Below are 24,437 nucleotides of genomic sequence, written 5' to 3' on the forward strand. Positions count from 1 at the left end.
AAGCTAGTAACCCACCTCCTGCCTTGCATTATTTCCCAGTGCCCTACTATCTTCCCATTCTGGATGCTTTCCACGAAGTCTAATGCAAATATTTCCTGCTGCTGTTCAGCCACAGCATAAAGATGAATCCCAGTTGCTTCATCTCTCAGGGATTCCTAGGACTCAGAGTAAGGCAGTGAGATCTTCTCTACCCACCTTACCTGGCCATGAAACTCACAAACCATAGCCATCAGAACCCAACCTCCTTTCTGCTCATGGGAATTCCAGGCCTGGAGGCATCCCACTTTTGGATTGCTTTTCCCTTCTGCTCCATGTATGCCCTGGTAGTGCTGGGAAACATGGTGGTGCTGCTAGTGGTACATTCAGAGCCTGTATTGCACCAGCCCATGTACCTGTTCCTCTGCATGCTATCCACCATTGACCTGGTCCTCTGCACCTCCACTGTGCCCAAGCTCCTTGCACTTTTTTGGGCAAAGGATGCTGAGATCACCTTTGGGGCCTGTGCTGCCCAGATGTTCTTTATCCATGGCTTCTCAGCTGTAGAATCTGGTATACTGCTAGCAATGGCCTTTGACCGCTACTTAGCCATCTGCCGGCCTCTGCCCTATGGGTTGTTGCTCTCCCCAGAGTCTGTAGGCAAGCTGGGGGCTGCAGCTGTGCTTCGTGGCTTGGGACTCATGACCCCACTTACCTGCTTGCTGGCAAGACTGAGGTACTGCAGTCGAGTGGTGGCCCACTCCTACTGTGAACACATGGCTGTGGTGAAGCTGGCTTGTGGAGGAACACAGCCAAACAACATCTATGGCATCATCGCTGCCACACTGGTTGTGGGCACTGACTCCATCTGTATTGCTGTCTCCTATGCACTCATCCTCCGGGCTGTGTTAGGCCTCTCCTCCAAGGAGGCAAGGGCTAAGACCTTTGGCACTTGTGGCTCCCACCTGGGGGTCATCCTTCTCTTCTACACACCAGGACTCTTCTCCTTCTACACACAGCGGTTTGGCCAGCACGTGCCCCGGCACATCCACATCCTCCTGGCTGACCTCTACCTGGTTGTGCCACCCATGCTCAACCCCATCATCTATGGTATGAAGACCAAGCAGATCTGGGATGGGGCCCTCCGGCTTCTGAAGTGGAGCCCTGCTCAGTCATAGTCTTCAACCCCAACCTGAAACCTTTATCTTCTTCTCCCCTCAGCCCTCAGGGGAGACTGGTGGCTCCCAACGTGATAGGGACACAGAAACCCATGCTCAATGGTACCCGTACTTTGATAAGGAGCAACAGTAAAATCAGATGGTGGAAGATCTGTCAGGTGTTTCTTACTTATGATGTAGATATGGTTACAAAGCTCAGGAAGCCCCTGTCTAATGGGAAATATGGCTACCAAACTGATGATGGCCTCCCAGGGAATCCAATTCTGCTATCTGACATTGTTCCTACCTTCCAGAAGATATTGTTAAAATGGGAAAGATATAGCTACTGGTATGACAAGGAGAAATAACCTCCACCCACAGACAGGTATTCCTACTCGGATAGGAATACATATATACCTCCCTCATCAAGTTCTACATCTGACTGGGGAGAAACACACCCACACCCATACATAGAATCAGGCAGAGAGGCAGAGACAAGGCACTTAGCAATTAGCCATAGGGATGATAACCACAAAAGAAGGAGAATCCTGGGCAAACTGTCCAGTGTACACAAGAATAAGTAACAAGGTATGATGTAAATCTAGGAAGGTTCTCTGGAATAGTTTTTATCTTTTCACTGAGCATGTACTATGGGCCAAATATTTTGCTAAAACCTAGGGCAAATTAGGTCAAAGAGCCTCCTCTCATGATGACTGCTCACTGTTAGAGGAAACACACATAAGGAGACAGTGGCCAAAGTGAATCATACTATTTCAGTTGTCCCTCCTTATATGTGGGAGGATTGGTTCCAGGAATCCTATATAAACCAAAATCTGTGCATATGCCAAGTGAACCCTAAGAACAGAAATATACAAAAAGTTGGCTCTCCTTATTTGCAGGTTTTATATCCTACAATTCCAATATTTTTTATCTGTGTTTGGTTAAAAATAATCTGCCTGTAAGTGGACCTGCATATTTCAACCCATGTTGTTCAAAGGTCAAACTAATATGATTAGGGTAAGCACAGAGACCGTGGGTAAAGAACACCAACTTGCTCAGAAGAAATGAGGCCCCAGGCCACACCTCATCTCACCCCATCTCTGTATGCAGGTAAGGCCATGCCTAGGTGTAAGGTGCAGGAGCAAAGCCTAAGGCGAGATGACATCCTAAGTCTTTCCTTCTATGCCCTGGAAGTGGCCTTGTGCACTTCCCCTAAGCATCAAAGTTCCAGGGAAGGAACCAGGTCCTTCTTTGGGAAGAAAATAGGGAACTCTGTCCAATTTGACCTTCTGAGGCAGGTTTATAAGAATGAAAATTATAAAATGATGGCAGCCACTAGAGAGCTATTTGGCTCCTGGATAAAACATTTTAATAAGCTTAGAAAGAGCTTAAACAGGAGAAGGCCTCTAATGGGCTCAGGATTCCCTGGGTCCCCAGAACTGCAGTCAGTAGCTGCAGTGGATTAGTTTAACAGTCTGCAGTGTACCAAGAGAATATACATTTACTGTAGTCTCATAATCATCTGATGAGATAATTATCCCCAACTTACAGGGCAGAGGCAGAAGATTAGGAAGACACTTGCTTGCCCAAAACAGCAAGTACATTTCTAATATGAAATTCCGTGCCTTTTACTCTTTACCAGGTGAGTTCCTATAAATCTAGACCCTAAGACCAAGAATCTAGTAAAAGTCTGATCCGAGGGTGAGAGGCTAATTTTTTTCCTAACATCACTGACATTTCTGAGAGCGTGCAATATGCCAAACCCTGTTCTAGGTGTTGGACATATAATGGTGATTCAGAAAGATAAATTTTTGACAACTTGAATATGGGACCCCAGCAAATCTCCCCCATGTACTCTGTGACTCTATTACTCAACCTGAAGCCATCCAAATAATTCTTCCTTCACCCCAGGTCTCACCACAAAAGAGTGTGGTAGTCTTAATTTGCCCACAGACACCCCAGGTTGTCAGACAATCAGAGGCCACAGATTAGCCAGTAAATTCTAGTGTCCAGGGTCCTTAACTCAAACTAGGGGAAGTCCAGAAAACTTGCTACATCGTATTTGAGACTATATTGGCTATGGCTGGATTATTTTTCCCAAAGTTCTTTTTTTAATGAGGCATAATTTACATAAAATACATCTCTGACAAATACACAACAGTATAAACACCATCTTAATCAAGATACAAAGTATCGGCTGGGCACAGTGGTTCATGCCTGTAATCCTAGCACTTTGGGAGATTCAGGCAGACAGATTGCTTGAGCCCCACAGTTCGAGATCAGCCTGTACAATATAGCAAGACTTCATCTACAAAAAATACAAAAATTAGCCTGTAGTCCCAGCTACTCAGGAGGCTGAGAGGTGGGAGGATCGCTTGAGCCTGGCTGGGTTGGGGCTGCAGTGAGCTGTGATTGCACCACCGCTCTATAGCCTGGGTGACAGAGTGAGATCTTCTCTCAAAAAAAAAAAAAATTCACAATCACAAAAGGTTCCCTTATGCTCCTTCCCAGCAATACCCTTGACCCTCCATGGAAATAACCATTGTCCCACTGTTTAATTTTTGATCACCTTGGATTAAATTTAATTTACCATTCCAGAAATTCACATAAATGGAATTACACAATATATATACTTTGTCTGACTTCTTTGGCACAACATAATATTTTTGAGATTCATGTTATGTGCATCAACTGTTAATTTCTTCTTATTGCTAAGTAATTTTCCATTGTATGAACATATCAAAGTTTACTTCTGGATACCTGAGTTTCCCATATTTTACTATTATGAATAAAACTGCTGTGAGTACATCTTAACCTAGCAGTGAAATGGCTGGGTCAGAGGTTAATAGAACCTGCTTTTCCAAAGTAATTGCACCATTTTTTAATCTCACCAGTGATGTCTAACAGTTCCTAGCTGTTCTACATCCTGGTCATTCCTTAATATTGTCATTCTTTTTTTCATTTTAGCCAGTCCATTGACTAAAAGTAAGCTAGTAACTTCTTGTGATTTTAGTTTGCATTTCTCTGATGTTGAACAACTTCTCACATATTTTCTGTTCATGCATATGCCTTCTGTAGAATGTTTGTTGAAGTCTTTTCCCACTTCTAATTTTTTATTTTGTTGACTTGTACTAGCTATTTATATATTCTGGGTACAAGCCATTTGCCAGATATACATAGTGAAAATATTTTATTCAATTTTGTGACTTGCCTTTTGATTTTTTTTTAATTCTTTTGATACAGGGTCTCACTCTGTTACCCTGGTGGGAGTGCAGTTGTGCAAACTTGGCTCACTACAACCTCAACTTCCCAGGCTCCAAGTAGTCCTCCCACCTCAGCTTCCCAGGTAGCTGGGACTACAGGCATGAGCCACCACACCCAGCTAGTTTTTCTTTTCTTCTTCTTCTTTTTTTTTTTTTTTTTTTTTTTTTGTAGAGACAGGGTTTTGCCATGTTCCCCAGGCTGGTCTCAAACTCCTGGGCTCAAGTGATCCACCCACCTCAGTGCTGGGATTACAGGCATGAGCCACAGCTCCTGACCTTCATTTTCTCACTAGTATCTTTTGATTACAAGAAATTTTTAGTTATGATGAAGTCCAAATAATCCATTTTATTCATGGTTAGTGCTTTGTTTTACAGATTTAGCTTTTAATTTTAGGCCTATGATCCAACATGAATAAAAATTGTGTATGTCGTAACCTAGAGTTCAAGATTTATTTTTCACGTGAATATTCCATTGTTTCAGCATTATTTGTTAAAGATTTTCTTTTCCAAATTGACTTGCCTTGGCAAATAGATCAAGAAAGTGATCAAGAAAGTGTCAACACTACACTTTCTTAATAATAGTATTATAGTAAGTCTCAAATGAAGTAGCGTAAGTCTTCTAACACTATACTTTCACAGTGGTTCTTATTATTCTGGGTTCTTTGTATTCCCATATATATTTCAAAATCAATTTGTTCATTTCTATAAAAATTGCTAGAGTTTTGATTGTTTGATATTGAGCTTTTTAAATTTTATTGTACTGGCTAGGACCTCCAATACATTGTTGAATAAAACTAGTAAAGCAGACATCCTTGTCTTGTTTCTGATCTTTTTCTTTTGTTAACACCTTTATTGAGATGATTCAAATACTATACAATTCGCCCATTTAAAGTGTACAGTTCAATGGTTTCTAGCATATCCACAGATACATGCAACCATCACCACAGTCAATTTTAGAATACTTTCCTCACCTCAAAACCAAACCTCATACACTGTAGTTATCACCTTCATATTCTCCTGTCCTCACCAGCCCTAAGCAACCACTATTCAGCTTCTTCCTGAATCTCTAGATTTCCCTACTCCAGACTTTCATGTGAATGAATACATAATATATGGTACTTTGGGACTGACTTCTTTCACTTAGCATAATGCTTTGTAGGTTCATCCATGCTGTAGCATATCAGTATGTCATTCCTTTTTCTGGCTGAATAATATTCCCTTGTATGAACATATACCACATTTTGTTTATCCATTAATGAGTTGACGGATATTTAGGTTGTTTCCGCCTTTTGGCAATCACAGATAATGTGACTATAACATCGTGTACAACTGTTTGTGTGGACATATGTTTTCATTTCTCTTGGGAATATACCTAGAAGTAGAATTACTGGTCATGTGGTAACTGTTTAACCATTTGAGGAACTGCCAAAGTTATTCTAGAGCAGCTGCACCATTTTACATTTCTCACGCCAGAAGTGTAGGAGAGTTTCAGTATGTTCACATCCTAACTAACGCCTGATATGGTCTCTCACCGTTATATTAACAGCTTTATTGAGGTGTAATTGATACGCAAAAACCTACACCTATTTTGTGTAGACAGTTTGAGTTTGGACATATGCATATATTCATGGGCTTGTTTCTGAATTCAGGAGGATAGTATTCAGTCTTTCATCATGAAATATGTTAACCATACACTTCTCACAGATACCATGTTGAAAAAGTACACATCTATTGAAATTTGTTGCAAGTTTTCATCAAGAATCATGTTGAATTTGGTAAATTATTTTTCTTCACATACTTAGGTAATCATCTGGTTTTTCTCCTTTATGCTGCTGCTGATGCAGTATACTATACTTGCTTGTTTTTATTTTTATTTTACTTTTTTTTTTTTTTTTTTTAGACGGAGCCTCACTCTGTTGCCCAGGCTGGAGTGTAGTGGCACAATCTCAGCTCACTGCAACTTCCACCTCCTGGGTTCAAGCAATTCTCCTGCCTCAGCCTCCCAAGTAGCTAGGACTACAGGCTTATACCACCACACCCAGCTAATTTTTGTATTTTTAGTAGAGACAGAGTTTCACCACATTGGCCACGCTGGTCTCAAACTCCTGACCTTAGGTGAACTGTTCCCCTCGGCCTCCCAAAGTGCTGCGAAATACTGCTTATTTTTAAATGTTAAACTACCTTGCATTCCTGGAATAAAGCCCACTTGGTCATGATGCATTATCATATTTATATATTGCTGGATTCAGTTTATTAATATTTTCATGAAATAGTTACGTTTATGTTCATGATAGGTTTTTATTCCATGTCAGGTTTTTATATCAGTGTTTTGCTTGTCTCACAAAATATACTGGAAACTAATCCATTATACTCTATTTTCTGATAATATTCATGTAATATTTATTTTTTTAAATATTTGATAGAATTCTGCATGAAAGAAACCTGGGTGTGGAGGGGGTTTTCTTTCTATTTCATGTTCAATTTTTAACAGATATAGAGTTAAGGTTTGTATTTTCAAAATTTTTCTATTTTCCCCAAAATTTCCTCTAAATATAACTGTCAAAATAATATACCAATGTTAGTATAAATGTTCATGACATCCCCTTATTACCCTTTCATTTCTATAGGACTTGTCATGTCTTTTAATTCTTGGTTATTTGTGTGTGCTTTCTCCTGTTCTGTAATGCTGGTTTGTGCAGGAAGGTGTATCCATTTTGTTAATTTTTAGAACCAAATTATGACTTTTAAAATTTTTGTGTCCATTTTTCTTTGCTTTCTGCTGTTACCTTTTCTAAATCTCCTCTCATCTGTTTACGTTTAATTTGTTCTTCTATTTCTACTTTCTTAAAGTGGTAAGTTAGCTCACTGGTCTAGAAGCAATGAAGAGTGATAAAGTAGATCTTATAACAGGAAACTTCTTGCAAGGCACCTGCTTCGATGAGGTCATTTCACGATTCTCAAGCAAAGAGAAACTATTCTCTTTTGTCATTGGGAAGATGGTGCTTCTGCAAGCCTAGAAAGTTCAGAGAAAATATAAAATCCATTGTGTTAGGCTCATATAGCCAAATGTCTCATTTCCAGCTCTTAAACTCCCATACTTTCTCTACTATGGAATTTGCTTTGACATAGGTGACCTCTGGAGACTGCACGTTCAGTCTTCCTTATATTTCTGTTGCCCTTAATAACATATTCTGGGCCTGATTTTTCATCAGTCCTCTGGCTTCAGGAATTTACTCTCTTTTTAAGCTACTGCGGAGGACTGCATTTAGCATCATGTTTTAAGTTAAGGGAATTGAGTGACGTGAGCTTATTTTCTTTTTGCAATGCTCCAAATGCCATCAAAATCAGCCAACCCACACCACAATCCATAATATTACCATATTGCCAGGCTGATCAAGCATTCTTGCCTCTCCTTCACTTTTACCTCATCCCAATTAACAGTAGGAAATCTTTAGTAAATGTACATCACTATGTGACAGATGTTTTCACTACTCTATTTGCCATCAGCAGTGTGATCCCTGTTGCTTTCAGACTGGTAGACAGTCAAATGACAAATCATACCCTGAGAGTTTGCTTTCAAGGACCATTCCTTATATTGATCTTCTTAGCTTGGATTCTCTAGAAAACAGCCTGAGGCAAAACTACATGTGCAAGCATTATACTAGAGAGTGTATTATCTTTCCAGGAGTGAGAGAAAAATGGAGTGAGGCAGGGAAGGAATGCATTACTGAGCTGCCACCAACTTAGCCACAAGCTGACTGCTCAGTGCCCCAGATGTCTTCCAATGGGCTCTCTCATCACAGACCATATGGGGGGAAAAGAAAGGCAATTTATCCAATGATTCCTTATCTTCCATTAGTTAAAGTCCACACCTATGGTGAATTAATTCCATTGCACTTCCAAGTTACAAATGTGTCAGTGACCAAGCAAAGCCATATTTCATTCCTCAGAAGCAACAGGGAACCTGTTAAAGCTAAAAGGTGTTATAAACTGAAAGTTTCACACAAAATTCATGTGTGAAAGCCCTTTCTCCCAATGTATGTGACTGTATTTGAAGACAGGGCCTTTAGCAAAATAATTAGGGTCAGATGAAGTCATGATAGTAGAGACCTCATGATGGGATTACTGTCCTCATAAGAAGAGACACCAGAGAGCTTGCTGGTGCTTTCTCCCCCACCACATGAGGACAAGGTGAGAAGGTAACCATCTGCAAGCCAGGAAGAGAACCCTTGTTAGAACCCAATCATTCTTGCAAATCACAAACTCAGACTTCCAGCCTCCAGAACTGTGAGAACACAAATTTCTACTGTTTAAGTCAGAAAGTCTATGGTATTTTGTTATAGCAGCCTTGGCTGACTAATGCAGACATGCAAAAATAACAGTAAAGGCCTGAGGTACAGTGTATTCACTCATTCTCACAATGCTATAAAGATACTACCAGTGACTGGGTAATTTATAAAGGAAAGAGGTTTAATTGACTCACAGTTCTGCATGGCTGTAGAGGCCTCAGGAAACTTACAATCATGGTGGAAGGCAACGGGGAAGCAGGTACCTTCTTCACAAGGCAGCAGGAGGGAACTTCCAAACACTTTTAAAACCATCAGATTTCATGAGAACCCCCTTACTATCATGAGAATAGCATGGGGGAAACTTCCTCCATGATCTAATCACCTTCCACCAGGCCCCTCCCTCAACACATGAAGATTACAATTCAGATTACAATTCAAGATGAGATTTGGGTGGGGACAAAGACAAACCATATCATACAGCAATGTTAGGATGTGTCAGGAACCATATGAGAGACTGAGAGCAGCCACTGCAACTGGACCTGCAGCCTGGGGCAAATACAGAAGCAGCAACAAGAGCAATTTGTCTCTGCAATCTCAACAGCAGTACAAGCAACACCTAGGGGCCTCTGGCTGCCCAGGTAGCCATAAAGGCAAGTATATGGATCCAAGTTAACACAAACTGAGTTTGGTACCATGAGGAAACAGCTAAAGATCTTGAGAATGAAAAAAAAGTGAGGTAACAGGGGAAAGCAAGAGTGCAAAATCTGGGAGAAGCAGTGGTGTTGGGAGTGATCAACAGTGTCAAATGCTACAGTTACAGCAATGGATGGGGTATTTATGTGTTCTGACTCTGTGACCCCACCCAAATCTCACCTTGAATTGTAATCCAAATTATAATCACCGTGTGCTGGGGGAGGGACCTTGTGGGAGGTAATTAGATCATGGGGGTGGTTCCCCCATGATGTTCTCATGACAGTAAGTTCTCATAAGATCTGACGGTTTTATAAGGAGTTTTCCCCCCTTCACTTGGCATTTTTCTCTCCTGCCATCACGTGAAGAAGGACATGTTTTGTTTCCCCTTCCACCATGATTGTAAGTTTCCTGAGGCCTTCCCAGACATGTGGAACTGTGAGACAATCAAACCTCTTTATAAATCACCCAGTCTCAGGTATTTCTTCATAGCAGCATGAGAACAGAGTAATACAGGTATTAACAAATGGAACTGGCAATATATAGTTCATTGGAGCATTGACAAAAGCCATTTCGTTGGAGTTATGGGGCCAAACACCTGATTGGTATGAACACAAGAGACGGTCAAGGAAAGAATTGGTGCAAGTATAGAAAATTATTTCTTTCCAAGTTATGAGTAAAATTCTTTTGAGTTTTGTCATAGGTGAGTTAAAAAGCATGAATAAGACCTATTATTTGATAGCACAACAGGGTGACTATAGTCAATAATAACTGTACATTTTAAAATAACTAAAAGAGTATAATTGGATTGTTTGCAACTCAGTGGATAAATGCCTGAGGGGATGGATACCCCATTCTTCATGAAGTGCTTATTTCACATTGCATACCTGTATCAAAACATTTTATTTCCCATAAATAATAAACACCTATATACCCACAAAAATTAAAAATAAATAAATTAAAATTTAAAATTTCAACTGATTTCTGTCCTATCTCCCTCAAAAGTATTCTCTTATACTGGTCCATGGGAGGAGGTGGTAGGACTTCAGAAGAACTTTTCTCTAAGGGGCATTTTTCCTTATATTCTTCTAATCCACAAAGCATTCCAATATAAATAAATTTGCATTCATCATAACTTCACATCACTCTGAGTGAATTCACAACAATTGCTCATTGGTTCAGTCACTGTAGGCTTCCCTTTTTTAATCTGTACAGGGCAAAATAGCTCTCTGTTTTACAGAGGACTATTAGGAAATCATTTTCTCCATGGCCAATCTCCATAAGCCATTCTTGGGAAGACTTGGCTTTGAAGAACTTGGGACATACATCCTGATTTTTAACACTCCTTCAGGGCACTTGTTTATAAAGATAAGATGGCCAGGTGTGCTGGCTCAAGCCTGTAATCCCAGCACTTTGGGAGGCCGAGACGGGCGGATCACGAGATCAGGAGATCGAGACCATCCTGGCTAACCCAGTGAAACCCCGTCTCTACTAAAAAATACAAAAAACTAGCCGGGCGAGGTGGCGGGTGCCTGTAGTCCCAGCTACTCGGGAGGCTGAGGCAGGAGAATGGCGTGAACCCGGGAGGTGGAGCTTACAGTGAGCTGAGATGGCGCCACTGCACTCCAGCCTGGGGGACAGAGTGAGACTCCGTCTCCAAAATAAATAAATAAATAAATAAATAAATAAATAAATAAATAAATAAAGATAAAATAAGCCATTGGACAATATCAAAATTCCATCATTCCCTCTTTTGCACCTGTCCTTCAGACATGTTATCTGAGTAAACTGTGAGGATACAACTGGCTAAGGAAGCGTTCCTAGAGGGAGTCATTTACCTGTCGGCATCCTCCAGTGTCCCCAAGCTGGGTTCAGTGCATGTCTCCATCAAACACAAGTCACACCACAGTCTAATTATTATACATCAGAGCACCTATCAAGGTCAGGGCCATCATGTGAATTAGTCTGAGCAGTGCAGGATTAGACCTCATTTTGGCTAATGCACAACAGCATCATGGGCTTGGGGAAAATGTGGGCTGCTGCTTTCTGTTAGTTGTGATGATTATTAACATTGTTAACGCTGAAAATAGTCATCCCTAAGCAAGATGAAATAGGAAGATGTATTTACAAGATCTCCTCCTATACCACCCCTGCCTCCTCCCTGACTGCTTATATGTATCTGTCCTTGAGGGTCCCCATAGAAAAGTCCAAAGACTGTAAGGGACCCATGTGCTTATTGACTGTCCCTGTGTTGCATACTGTGTGAGTTTAATTAAAGGCTCATGGTTTAGGAAGAAAAAATTCTCCTCAAAGGTGTAATTTCCTGAGAGATCAATAGAAAAACATGATTAACTGTGGAAAGAAAAAACAATGGAGATAAATGGAGATAGATGACACATGGATGATGAATAGATTGATAGATGGATCAATAGATAGATTGATGGATGGATAGGTAGATGAATGGTAGCTAGGTAGTTGCATGATAGGCAGGTTGACGATAGGTAGACAGATAGACAAACAGACTAAGCAGACCCTCTGAGGAGAAGGAATAAAATCAAACTACAGTCTCTGCCCCTGTACCATCTTACTCATCTGGTTTCCAGAAGACCATGAATAGTGCAAAGACTATTTCTTTCTTGAATCAGGCGAAATCTATCCCCAAGAGCCAAGATAGGAGTCACTACAAGGAGATGACCCAGATAAGAGAAGATTGGGGACCCTCCCCCACCAAGAAGGTTTCTATGGCAACCAGTACTCAAGAGAATGTGAGGTTTTTAAGCCTCTGGCCTTGCCAGCTGAGTCCTGGGGCCAAGAGGAAAGTTACAGAAAAATGGGCCCTGGCACTGCATCCCTAGCCTAGCTAAGACTGTCAGGAGCTAGGAGCCCACATTTTCCCCAAGCCCATGATGCTGTTGTGCATTAGCCAAAATGAGGTCTAATCCTGCACTGCTCAGAATAAGCTTAGCATAAACCTGCCCAGGCCAAGTACCTGTAACCAGGAAGTCACAAGGTCTCCACAGGGTCCCCAGCTCCCTCCAAAGCAACTCAGACCCCCCTCCACCCATGTCGCTTCAGACAGACAGCCTTATGTCATAGGGATTAATGCAGGATGTGTGAGGAAGCTTCCTTTTCTCCACAGCTCCTTCCTCCTCACACTATTTAAAAACAGAGATACTAAGGGGTTGCTATTGAGTTTTAACATAGGACTTGGATCCGGAAAGCTATCAATGAAATTGCTGTGAGATCTGACTAAAGAAATAAAAGAAATAAAACTGGAGTTTCTCCAAGGGTTTTAGTTTATGTATAGACTTAAGATCCATATAGAAAAAAATGATTATTAAATAAATCTGATCCTATTTTGTTAAAATCTGTCCTTTAATCTCTAAATATTTTTAAACAGTAGATCCTCTTTAAATCTGACCATAGAAATACTGTTTCACTTTCATAGTTGGCAACCAAAATCCTTGATTAGGCTGAGCGTGGTGGCTCACGCCTGTAATCCTAGCACTTTGGGAGGCCAAGGTGGGTGGATCACGAGGTCAGGAGATCAAGAACATCCTGGCTAACACGGTAAAACCCCATCTCTACTAAAAATACAAAAAATGAACCAGGCGTGATGGCAGGCACCTGTAGTCCCAGCTACTCAGGAGACTGAGGCAGGAGAATGGCGTGAGCCCAGGAAGCGGAGCTTGCAGTGAGCTGAGATCGTGTCACTGCACTCCAGCTGGGCAACTGAGCAAGACTCTATCTCAAAAAAAAAAAAAAAAAAATTCCTTGATTAAATTTAACTGGTGAAGCCAGGGTCTGGAGTGGATCAGGAATATCTCTAGTATCGAAAGACATTAAATTTTAAGTGATAGATGGGTAGATGGATGGATAAATAGATGAGAGAGAAATAGACAGACTCAGCCTGGTGCAGAGGCCTTTGTGTGTAAATCACTGGCTCCTGTGAATATTTTGTAACCTGGCCTTCTGTGATCTTCCCTCCATAATACAGATAAATCTGCTAATCTATCTGTTAGCTGCTGAGATATCTGCAAATGTGATCTCTCTTTAACTTCCTTGAATATTTTTAATAGCATGAATAATGTGTATTCTATTAAAAGTATGCATCTCATATTGGCATTTCAAGGGTTGGGACAGGTTGGCATATTTTATATATTTTATCCTAGGTAGGCAGCACAGGGTTAGAAGTGTGTGCTCTAGATCCAAACTGTCTGGGTTTAAATCCTGGCTTTACTACTTATTAGTTGTAAGACTGTGGACAAATTTCTTAACTCCCCTATGCCCTGTGTTCTTGTCCTGATGGAATAAAGAGAACTTCTGTCATTGAGTGGTGGTGAGGTTAAATAAGCTCATGAAGAAATCCTAAGACCCGAATAAGTGATAACTGTGATCAGCTATTACATAGCTGACAGCCTTCTGACTTGAGTTAGCCTAGGATAAGATGGAGGGTAGCTCCCCTCTGTCCCTCCTCAAACTAGTCAGAATATACCTTCTAAGGGGAGGTTTCATCAAAGCAGCTAGACCAAAGGTTGAGGCTGAGTCCATACTGTAGACCTGTTTTTGTCCCACAAGCAGAAGTCCCACAGTAGGATTCAGGACACCTATCAAATTCAGTCTATGCTACGAGCAGCCACCACAGATGAACCTAAAGGACTATTGATAAGTTGTTTTTCTCCTATTTGACCAGTTGGTTGAGGATTGAAGAGGAACATTGTTGCCTTTAGTCATGAGATGACCATGTTCCTGGATCATCAAGAAATAGTCCAGTCCAAAAAAGGTAATGTTGTGATAAGAGTCCATCACAAATACCCACCCAAACTCATTATTTTATAAGAAGGAGGATCAGTAAAGGCCTTAAGGTAACTCTCACTTCTCAGGTTATGGAAAGACCTGAAGTTGCCCACCCTAAACAGATTCCATTCAGGCCAGTGGTCCAAGGCCTCAGAGCTCAGGGTCCCCAGTCCAGACCCCAGCTTTCACACTCTAGCCCCTGAACTCACCATACCTCCAGAGCTTTTATCTCCTCTCATCTGTTCCTCTGTTTGTGGAAGTAATTTCTTGCTGTGTATGTAAAAGTCAACACTTTATAATCCTCTTGATGGAGGTAGGGAAATAACAGGTCTGCTGGGATCCAGGTGCAAATCCAAGAGATTTCCACAATTAAACTTCCTGAACCCGCTGAATTCTGAGCCAGGCAGCTCTGGGACATGGAAGGATGCATCAGGCAGTGTATCCTAATGATTCACACCTGAGGATTTTTCTTAGAGGGCGCCAGAAGGATATTAATATGTCCCATACTGCACACCTGCTCTTTCCAAAGAGCCAGGCTATGAATTGCCTGGTGGCAAATGGAGGCAGGTTGGGGGAAACAGGATGGTTAGAGACTGAGACACACTCTGTCCTTTAGGGATGACAGAGGCCATGAGTAATTCCTGCTTCTAGAAAGAATGAACACAGGCTCTTTTCAAATTCTGCCAAAGAGATATCAGGCAGTGTAGCCAAAGAGATGTGCATGAGTGCTTTAGACATGAGAGCATGTTAGCGAAGAGAAAAGAGGTTCTCTATCTAACTTTATGCCTGTAGCTAGAGAATGTAGGTGACTGAAAGTCTATATTGATGAAACAATATCCCTTTCTCCCCAGTAACACCTTTGGAGATTATTTATCAAGCATAATATAGTGAAAAAACCATGATCTATTTCAGAATCTGTCACTTGTCAACTGTGAGCAAATTATCTCCTCCTTGATAAGCAAATTATCCCCTTGAGCCTCTTAAGCTTTATTCATAAACTAGGGATGATGGTTATTTCATGAGATCATTGTTATTTTTACATTAGAATATACAAAGGATGCAAAAAAAAAAAAAAAAGCTTGCGAGCTTCACATACTTCCTCTCCAACAGGAAATGGAGAACTGGTTCAGTAACCTGTCTTGATTCCTCTATGGCCAGCATGTCATACTAACTCTCCCCCACCATTCATGGCCAAAGCTTGTTTTTTTTTTTTAAATAAGTTTTATTCTGGAATAATTTTAGATTTACAAAAATGTTACAAATATAGTTTACAGAGCTTCTGAGTGTCCTTCACCCATTTTCCTTAATGTTAACTTCTTACATAACCATGGTACATTAGTTAAAACCAAAGGACTAATATTGGTAAATTGCTATTAACTAAAGTCTACACTTTATTTGGATTTCACCTGTTTTTCCAAAGTCTGTCTTCTGTTCCAGGATCCAATCCAGGATATCAAATTGCATTTAGTCATTATTTCTCCTTAGTGTCCTCCGGTCTGAGATGGAAGTTTCTCAGTTTTTCCATGGATTCCATGACCTTGAGAGTCTTGAAGAACACTGACTAGGTATTTTACAGAAGGTCAGAGCTTTTAATTAACCAACTTCAGCCATCATCTCCTCCTCCATTTCTAGGATGGAGAGGACAATCTAGAGTTGAAAGGCTTTGCTACAGATGTCCTTTGTTTCACTGCAAGTCCCAGTGTGTCCTGGAGATTAGGAAAAAGAAAATTTCAAAGTTCAGTCTCCTCAAGTCTCTTAGTTCCTGAGATCATCCAAGTTGTTCTTCTAACCTGGAGACCAATCTCTGGCCTCCGTGGGCTGCAACCAATACAGGCATTCCCATATCTATCACACATCCTATGTTCGTGCGTTGAAATTTAAGTCAGAAATTTCACAGATTCTTAACAAGTTTCAGGTTCTAAAGTTAATAAGATAATTTTTAAAGGATTTGTATATGTATTTTGCTGAAATGCTAACTTCTTTCTGATGAAATATTTTCTTTAGCTTCTCTACAGCCTGTCTCTAGAATTTTTCATTTGCCTTAAAACTAATAAATGTGGCCACAGTCAGATTGTCTCTCACATCTGGGATGTGAGAGAAAATGATAAATGGAAGTAGACAGGTAAAACACAACATCGATTCTATCTGCTTATATGGAGACTACTATCATTCACCAACTTCAGCCATCCCCTCGTCCTCAATCTCCAACATAGAGAGGGTAGCCTAGAGGTGAAAGGCTCAGATGTCCTGGAACTCTGTAGTTCTCTCTGTTTCACTGCAGTCCCAGTGTGTTTTCTTCATTCTAAAATCTACATTTTCCAATAGTCTTTTCAGTGGTTCACAAAATTTGGGTTTCTTTATGTACTGTGCTTTACTTAGAGATTAACAGATACCAATTCTGTTCTCAAGTAGCTTATGACCATAAAACACAGTAAAGCATGTGTAAAAACTGAACTGCTACATTACACTACACTCTAGCTGATAACAGAGAAATAAGACTTTGTGTAAGAGAGGATGGTATTGGAGACTTTGAGGATGTGTTAGCCTTAAATATGTAGACATAAAAGTCTTGCCAGCATTGTAGTTAACTGGATATGAAATCAGACAGAATTTAAACTCCTTATTAGCAAATGGCCCCAGAATAGATACCTAGCCTCTAAAAGTATCAGTTTCCACTCTGTAAAACTAAGATACTAAAACTATCTGGAGCGGTTTAAGTGAGATGTTATATATAAAACAGTGGTCCTTATTTTTCACTGTTTCAGCACCTTTTTTATTATACTTTAAGTTCTGGGATACATGTGCAGAACGTGCAGGTTTGTTACATAGGTATACATATGCCATGGTTGTTTGCTGTACCCATCAACTCATCATCTACATTAGGTTTTTCTCCTAATGCTATCCCTCCCCTAGCCCCTCACTCACAGACAGACCCCGGTATGTGATGTTTCCCTCCCTGTTTCCATGTGTTCTCATTGTTCAACTCCCACTTATGAGTGAGAACATGTGGTGTTTGGTTTTCCATTCCTGTGTTAGTTTGCTGAGAATGATGGTTTCCAGCTTCATCCATGTCCCTGCAAAGAACATGAACTCATCCTTTTTTATGGCTGCATGGTATTCCATGGTGTACATTTGCCACATTTTCTTTATCCAGTCTATCATTGATGGGCATTTGGGTTGACTCTAAGTCTTTGCTATTGTGAACAGTGCTGCAAGAAACATACGTGTGCATGTGTCTTTATAGTAGAATGATTTATAATCCTTTGAGTATACACCCAGTAATGGCCTTGCTGGGTCAAATGGTATTTCTGGAACTAGATCCTTGAGTAGTCACCACACTGTCTTCCACAATGGTTGAACTAATTTACACTCCCACCAACAGTGTAAAAGCATTCCTATTTCTCCACATCCTCTCCAGCCTCTGTTGTTTCCTGACTTTTTAATGATCACCATTCTAACTGGCATGAGATGGTATCTCATTGTGGTTTTGATTTGCATTTCTCTAATGACCAGTGATGATTATCTTTTTTTCACATTTGTTGGCCACATAAATGTCTTCTTTTGAGACATTTATATCATTCTGTCTGTTCATATCCTTTGCCCACTTTTTAATGGGGTTGTTTGTTTTTTTTCTTGCAAATTTAAGTTCCTTGCATATTCTGGATATTAGCCCTTTGTCAGATGGATAGATTACAAAAATTTTCCCCCATTCTGTAGGTTACTTGTTCACTCTGATAGTTTCTTTTGCTGTACAGAAGCTCTTTAGTTTAATTAGATCCCATTTGTCAATTTTGGCTTTTGTTGCAATTGATTTTGGTGTTTTAGTCATGAAGTCTTTGCTCAGATCTATGTCCTGAGTGGTATTGCCTAGGTTTTCTTTCAGGGTTTTTATGATTTTAGGTCTTACATTTAAGTCTTTACTTTATATTAATTTTTATAAAAGGTATAAGGAAGGGATCCAGTTTCAGTTTTCTGCATACAGCTAGCCAGTTTTCCCAACACCATTTATTAAATAGGGAATCCTTTCCCCATTGCTTGTTTTTGCCAGGTTTGTCAAAGATCAGATGGTTGTAGATGTGTGGCATTGTTTCTGAGGTCTCTGTTCTGTTCCATTGGTTTATGTATCTGTTGTGGTACCAGTACCATGCTGTTCTGGTACCAGTACCATGCTGTTTGGGTTACTGTAGCCTTGTAGTATAGTTTGAAGTCAGGTAGCATGATGCCTCCAGCTTTTGCTCTTTTTGCTTAGGATTGTCTTGGTTATAGGGTTCATTTTGGTTCCATATGAACTTTAAAGTAGTTATTTCTAATTCTATGAAGAAAGTCAATGGTAGCTTGATGGGAATAGCATTGAATCTATAAATTGCTTCGGGCAGTAAGATCATTTTCATGATACTGATTCTTCCTATCCACAAGCATGGAATATTTTTCCATTTGTTTGTTTCCTCTCATATTTCCTCAAGCAGTGGTTTGTAGTTCTCCTTAAAGAGATCCTTCACATCCCTTGCAAGTTGTATTTCTAGGTATTTTATCCTCTTTGTAGCAATTGTAAATAGGAGTTTGCTCATGATTTGGCTCTCTTTTTGTCTATTTTGGTGTATAGGAATGCTTGTGATTTTTGCACATTGATTTTGTATCCTGAGACTTTGCTGAAGTTGTTGATCAGCTTAAGGAGATTTTTTTTTTTTTTTTTTTTTTTTTTTTTTTTTTTTTTTTTTTTGAGACGGAGTCTCGCTCTGTCCCCCAGGCTGGAATGTAGTGGCCGGATCTCAGCTCACTGCAAGCTCCGCCTCCTGGGTTTACGCCATTCTCTTGCTTCAGCCTCCCGAGTAGCTGGGACTACAGGCGCCCACCACCGTGCCCGGCTAGTTTTTTGTATTTTTTAGTAGAGACGGGGTTTCACCATGTTAGCCAGGATGGTCTCGATCTCTTGACCTCATGATCCACCTGTCTCAGCCTCCCAAAGTGCTGGGATTACAGGCATGAGCCACTGCGCCCAGCCTAGCTTAAGGAGATTTTAAGGAGATTTGCTGAGATGATGGGGTTTTCTAAATATACAATCATGTCATCTGCAAACAGACAATTTGACTTCCTCTCTTACTATTTGAATATCTTTTATTTCTTTCTCTTGTCTGATTGCCCTGGCCAGAACTTCCAATACTATGTTGAATAAGAGTGCTGAGAGAGGGCATCCTAGTCTTATATCAGTTTTCAAAGGGTATGTTTCCAGCTTTTGCCCATTCAGTATTATATTGGCTGTGGTTTTGTCATAAATAGCTCTTATTTTGAGATATGTTCCATCAATACCTAATTTATTAAAAGTTTTTAGCATAAAGGAGTGTTGAATTTTATCATAGGCCTTTTCTGCATCTATTGAGATAATCATGTGGTTTTGTGATTGGTTCTGAAAGAGATACAGACACAAAAACCTCTTCAAAAAATCAGTGAATCCAGGATCTGTTTTTTCAAAAAATATTAACAAAATAGACTGCTAGCCAGACTAATAAAGAAATGAGAGAAGAATCAAATAGACACAATAAAAAAATAATAAAGGGGATCTTACAACTGATCCCACAGAAATACAAACTACCATCAGAGAATATTAATGTGTGATGGGTTATGTTTATTGATTTGTATATGTTGAACCAACCTTGCATCCCAGGGATGAAGCCAACTTGATCATGGTGGATAAGCTATTTGATGCACTGCTGGATTCGGTTTATGAGTATTTTACTGAGGATTTTCTCATTGATGTTCATCAGGAGTATTGGCCTGAAATTTTCTTTTTGTTGTTGTTTCTCTGCCAGGTTTTGGTATCAGGATGATGCTGACCTCATAAAATGAGTTAGGGAGGCGTTCCTCTTTTTCTATTGTTTGGAATAGTTTCAGAAGGAATGGTACCAGCTCCTCTTTGTACCTCTGGTATAATTCAGCTGTGACTTCATTTGGTCCTGGGCTTTTATTGGTTGCTAGGCCACTAATTACTGCCTCAATTTCAGAGCTTTTTATTGGTCTATTCAGGGATTCGACTCCTTCCTGGTTTAGTCTTGGGATGGTGTATGTGTCCAGGAATTTATCCATTTCTTCTAGATTTTCTAGTTTATTTGCATAGAGGTGTTTATGATATTCTCTGATGGTAGTTTGTATTTCTGTGGGATCAGTGGTGATAGCTCCTTAATCATTTTTTATGGCATCTGTTTGATTCTTTTCTCTTTTCTTCTTTATTAGTCTGGCTAGCAGTCTATCTATTTTGTTAATCTTTTCAAAAAACCAGCTGCTGGACTCATTGATTTTTTTAAGGGTTTTTCATGTCTCTGTCTCCTTCGGTTCTTCTCTGATCTTAGTTATTTCTTGTCTTCTGCTAGCTTTTGAATTTGTTTGTTCTTGCTTCTCTAGTTCTTTCATTGTGATGTTAAGGTGTCGATTTTAGATCTTTTCTGCTTTCTCCTGTGGGCATTTAGTGCTATAAAATTTCCTCAAACACTGCTTTAGCTGTGTCCCAGTAATTCTGGTACATTGTGTCTTTGTTCACATTGGTTTCAAAGAACTTACTTATTTCTGACTTAATTTCATTATTTACCCAGTAGTCATTCAGGAGCAGTTTGTTCAGTGTCCATGTAGTTGGGCAGTTTTGAGTGAGTTTCTTAATCCTGAGTACTAATTTGACTGTACTGTGGTCTGAGAGACGGTTATGATTTCCATTCTTTTGCATTTCCTGAGGAGTGTTTTACTTCCAAGCAGGTGGTAAATTTTAGAATAAGTGCAATCAATGTGGTGCTGGGAAGAATGTATATTCTGTGATTTGGGGTGGAGAGTTCTGTAGATGTCTATTAGATCTGCTTGGTCCAGAGCTGAGTTCACGTCCTGAATATCCCTGTTGATTTCCTGTCTCATTGATCTGTCTATATTGACAGTGGGGTGTTAAAGTCTCCCACTATTATTGTGTGGAAGTCTAAGTCTTTTCGTAGGTCTCTAAGAACTTGCTTTATGAACCTGGGTGCTCCCGTATTGGGTGCATATATATTTATGATAGTTAGCTCTTTTTGTTACATTGATGCCTTTACCATCGTGTAATGCCCTTCTTTTTCTTTTTGCTTTTTGTTGATTTAAAGTCTGTTTTGTCAGAGACTAAGATTGTAACCTCTGCTTTTTTTTTGCTTTCCATTTGCTTGGTAAATATTCCTCCATCCCTTTATTTTGAGCCTATGTGTGTCTTTGCACATGAGATGGGTCTCCTGAATACAGCACACTGATGAGTCTTGACTCATTATAGAATTTGTCAGTCTGTGTCTTTTAATTGGGGAATTTAGCCTGTTTATATTTAAGGTTAATATTGATCTGTGTGAATTTGATCCCGTCATTATGATACTAGCTGGGTATTTTACCTGTTAGTTGATGCGGTTTCTTCACAGTGTCAGTGGTCTTTACAATTTGGTATGTTTTTGCAGTGGCTGGTACCGGCTTTTCCTTTTCATATTTAGAGCTTCCTTCAGGAACTCTTGTAAGGTAGGCCTGGTGGTGACAAAAATCTCTCAGCATTTGCTTGTCTGTAAAGCATTGTATTTCTCCTTCACTTCTGAAGCTTAGTTTGGCTGGATATGAAATTCTGGGTTGAAAAATCTTTTCTTTAAGAATGTTGATATTGGCCCCCACTCTCTTCTGGCTTGTAGGGTTTCTGCAGAGAGATCCACTGTTAGTCTGATGGGCTTCCCTTTGTGGGTAACCCGACCTTTCTCTCTGGCTGCCCTTAACATTTTCTCCTTCATTTCAACCTCAGTGAATCTGATGATTGTGTCTTAAGGTTGCTCTTTTTGAGGAGTATCTTTGTGGTGTTCTCTGTATTTCCCAAATTTGAATGTTGGCCTGTCTTGCTAGGTTGGGGAAGTTCTCCTGGATAGTACCATGAAGAGTGTTTTCCAACTTGGTTCCATTCTCCCCATCACTTTCAGGTACACCAATCAAATTTAGGTTTGGTCTTTTCACATAGTCCCATATTTCTTGAAGGCTTTGCTCATTCCTTTTCATTCTTTTTTCTCTAATCTTGTCTTGATGCTTTATTTCATTAAGTTGATCTTCAATCTCTGATATCTTTTCTTCCTCTTGATCAGTTTGGCTATTGATACTTGTGTATACTTCATGAAGTTCTCACGCTGTGTTTTTCACCTCCATCAGGTCATTTATGTTTTTCTCTAAACTGGTTATTCTAGTTAGCAATTCCTCTAACCTTTTTTTCAAGTTTCTTAGCTTCCCTGCATTGGGTTACAACATGCTCCTTTAGCACAAAGGAGTTTGTTATTACCCACCTTCTGAAGCCTACTTCTGTCAATTCATCAAACTGATTCTCCATCCAGTTTGGTCCCTTGCTGGCGAGGAGTTGTGATTCTTTGCAGGAGAAGAGGTGTGCTGTTTTTTGGAAATTTCAGCCTTTAGGCACTGGTTTTTCCTCATCTTCATGGATTTATCTACCTTTGGTCTTTGATGTTGGTGACCTTTGGATGGGGTTTTTGTGTGGACATCCTTTTTATTGATGTTGATGCTATTACTTTCTGTTTGTTAGTCTTCCTTCTAACAGGCTCCTCTGTTGCAGGTCTGCTGGAGGTCCACTCCAAACCCTGTTTGCCTGGGTATCACCAGCAGAGGCTGCAGAACAGCAAAGACTGCTGCCTATTCCTTCCTCTGGAAGCTTTGTCCCAGAAGGGCACCTGCCAGATGCCAACAAGAGCTCTCCTGTATGAGGTGTCTGTTGAACCCTGCTGGGAAGTGTCTCCCAGTCTGGAGGCACAGGGGTCAGGGACCCATTTGGGGAAGCAGTCTGTGCCTTATCAGAGCTCAAGCACTGTCCTGGGAGATCTGCTGCTCTCTTCAGAGCTGGCAGGCAAGAACGTTTAAGGCTGCTGAAGCTGTGCTCACAGCTGCCCCTTCCCCCAGGTGCTCTGTCCCAGGGAGATGGGAGTTTCATCTACAAGCCCCTGACTGGGGCTGCTGCCTTTCTTTCAAGATGCCATGCCCAGAGAGGAGGAATCTAGAGAAGCAGTCTGGCTACAGCTGGTTTGCTGAGCTGTGGTGGGCTCCTGGGCTCCACCCAATTCGAACTTCCCAGCAGCTTTGTTTACACTGTGAGGGGAAAATCACCTACTCAAGCCGCAGTAATGGTGGACGCCCCTCCCCTGACCAAGCTCAAGCATCCCAGGTCAATTTCAGATTGCTGTGCTGGCAGCAAGAATTTCAAGCCAGTGGATCTTAGCTTGCTGGGCTCCATGGGGGTGGGATCCACTGAGCTACACCACTTGGCTCCCTGGCTTCAGCCCCCTCTCCAGGGAAGTGAACGGTTCTGTCTTGCTGGGGTTCCAGACGCCACTGGGGCATTAAAAATCCTGCAGCTAGCTCAGTGTCTGCCCAAGCAGCCACCAGTTTTATGCTTGAAACCCAAGGTCCCGGTGGTGTAGGCACCTGAGGGAATCTCCTGGTCTGCGGGTTGCATAGACCATAGGAAAAGAATAGTATCTGGGCTGGATAGCACCATTCCTCATGGCACAGTCCCTCACAGCTTCCCTTGGCTAGGGGAGGGAGTTCCCCAATCCCTTGTGCTTCCAGGGTGAGGCAACACCCCACTGTGCTTCTGCTTGCTCTCCATGGGCTGCATCCACTGTCTAACCAGGTACCTCAGTTGGAAATGCATAAATTACCCACCTTCTGCATTGATCTCATTGGGGGTTGCAGACAGGAGCTGTTCTTATTCAGCCATCTTGCCAGCCACCTGTTTTTCACTGCTTTTAAGAGGGTCTAGACAGTCTCCTAGTGGCATGTTTGTTACATTAAAACAGCAATTTATCCTCAGAAAATAGGTAATATTCCAAAGACAGATTCATTTTCCCTCCTAAATTGCTTCAGCCAGCACCATCATTTGCAGACTTATATCATCAGGACATCCCAACAACATGACTTACAGCTAAGGAACTGATACTATAATCAGATTTTGTTTGTTTGTTTTGTTGTTGTTTTATTTTTGCAGCAAGGTCTCACTCTGTCTGTCACCCAGGCTGGAGTGCAGTGGCACCATCTTGACTCACTACAACCTCTGCCTCCCAGGATCAAGCAATTCTCCTACCTCAGAATCACTAGTAGCTGGGATTACAGGCATGCACCACCACCCCTGGCTAATTTTTGTAGTTTTGGTAGAGACAGGGTTTCACCATGTTGGCCAGACTGGTCTTGAGCTCCTAACCTCAGGTGATCCTCCTGCCTCGGCCTCCCAAAGTGTTGAG

General features: G+C 40.8%; 1 protein-coding gene across 1 annotated transcript; it reads left to right on the top strand.

Annotated features, from left to right (window-relative positions):
- LOC103247962 (olfactory receptor 52P1-like) lies at nucleotides 1–1,154 on the top strand. The gene has a single exon (XM_038004929.2). The coding sequence runs from the start codon at nucleotides 207–209 to the stop codon at nucleotides 1,152–1,154; it is 948 nt and encodes a 315-aa protein (XP_037860857.2). The 5' UTR covers nucleotides 1–206.
- The last annotated feature ends 23,283 nt before the right edge of the window (nucleotides 1,155–24,437 follow it).

Source organism: Chlorocebus sabaeus, chromosome 1 (assembly GCF_047675955.1).
Source record: "Chlorocebus sabaeus isolate Y175 chromosome 1, mChlSab1.0.hap1, whole genome shotgun sequence".
In the NCBI taxonomy this organism is placed as follows: domain Eukaryota; kingdom Metazoa; phylum Chordata; class Mammalia; order Primates; family Cercopithecidae; genus Chlorocebus; species Chlorocebus sabaeus.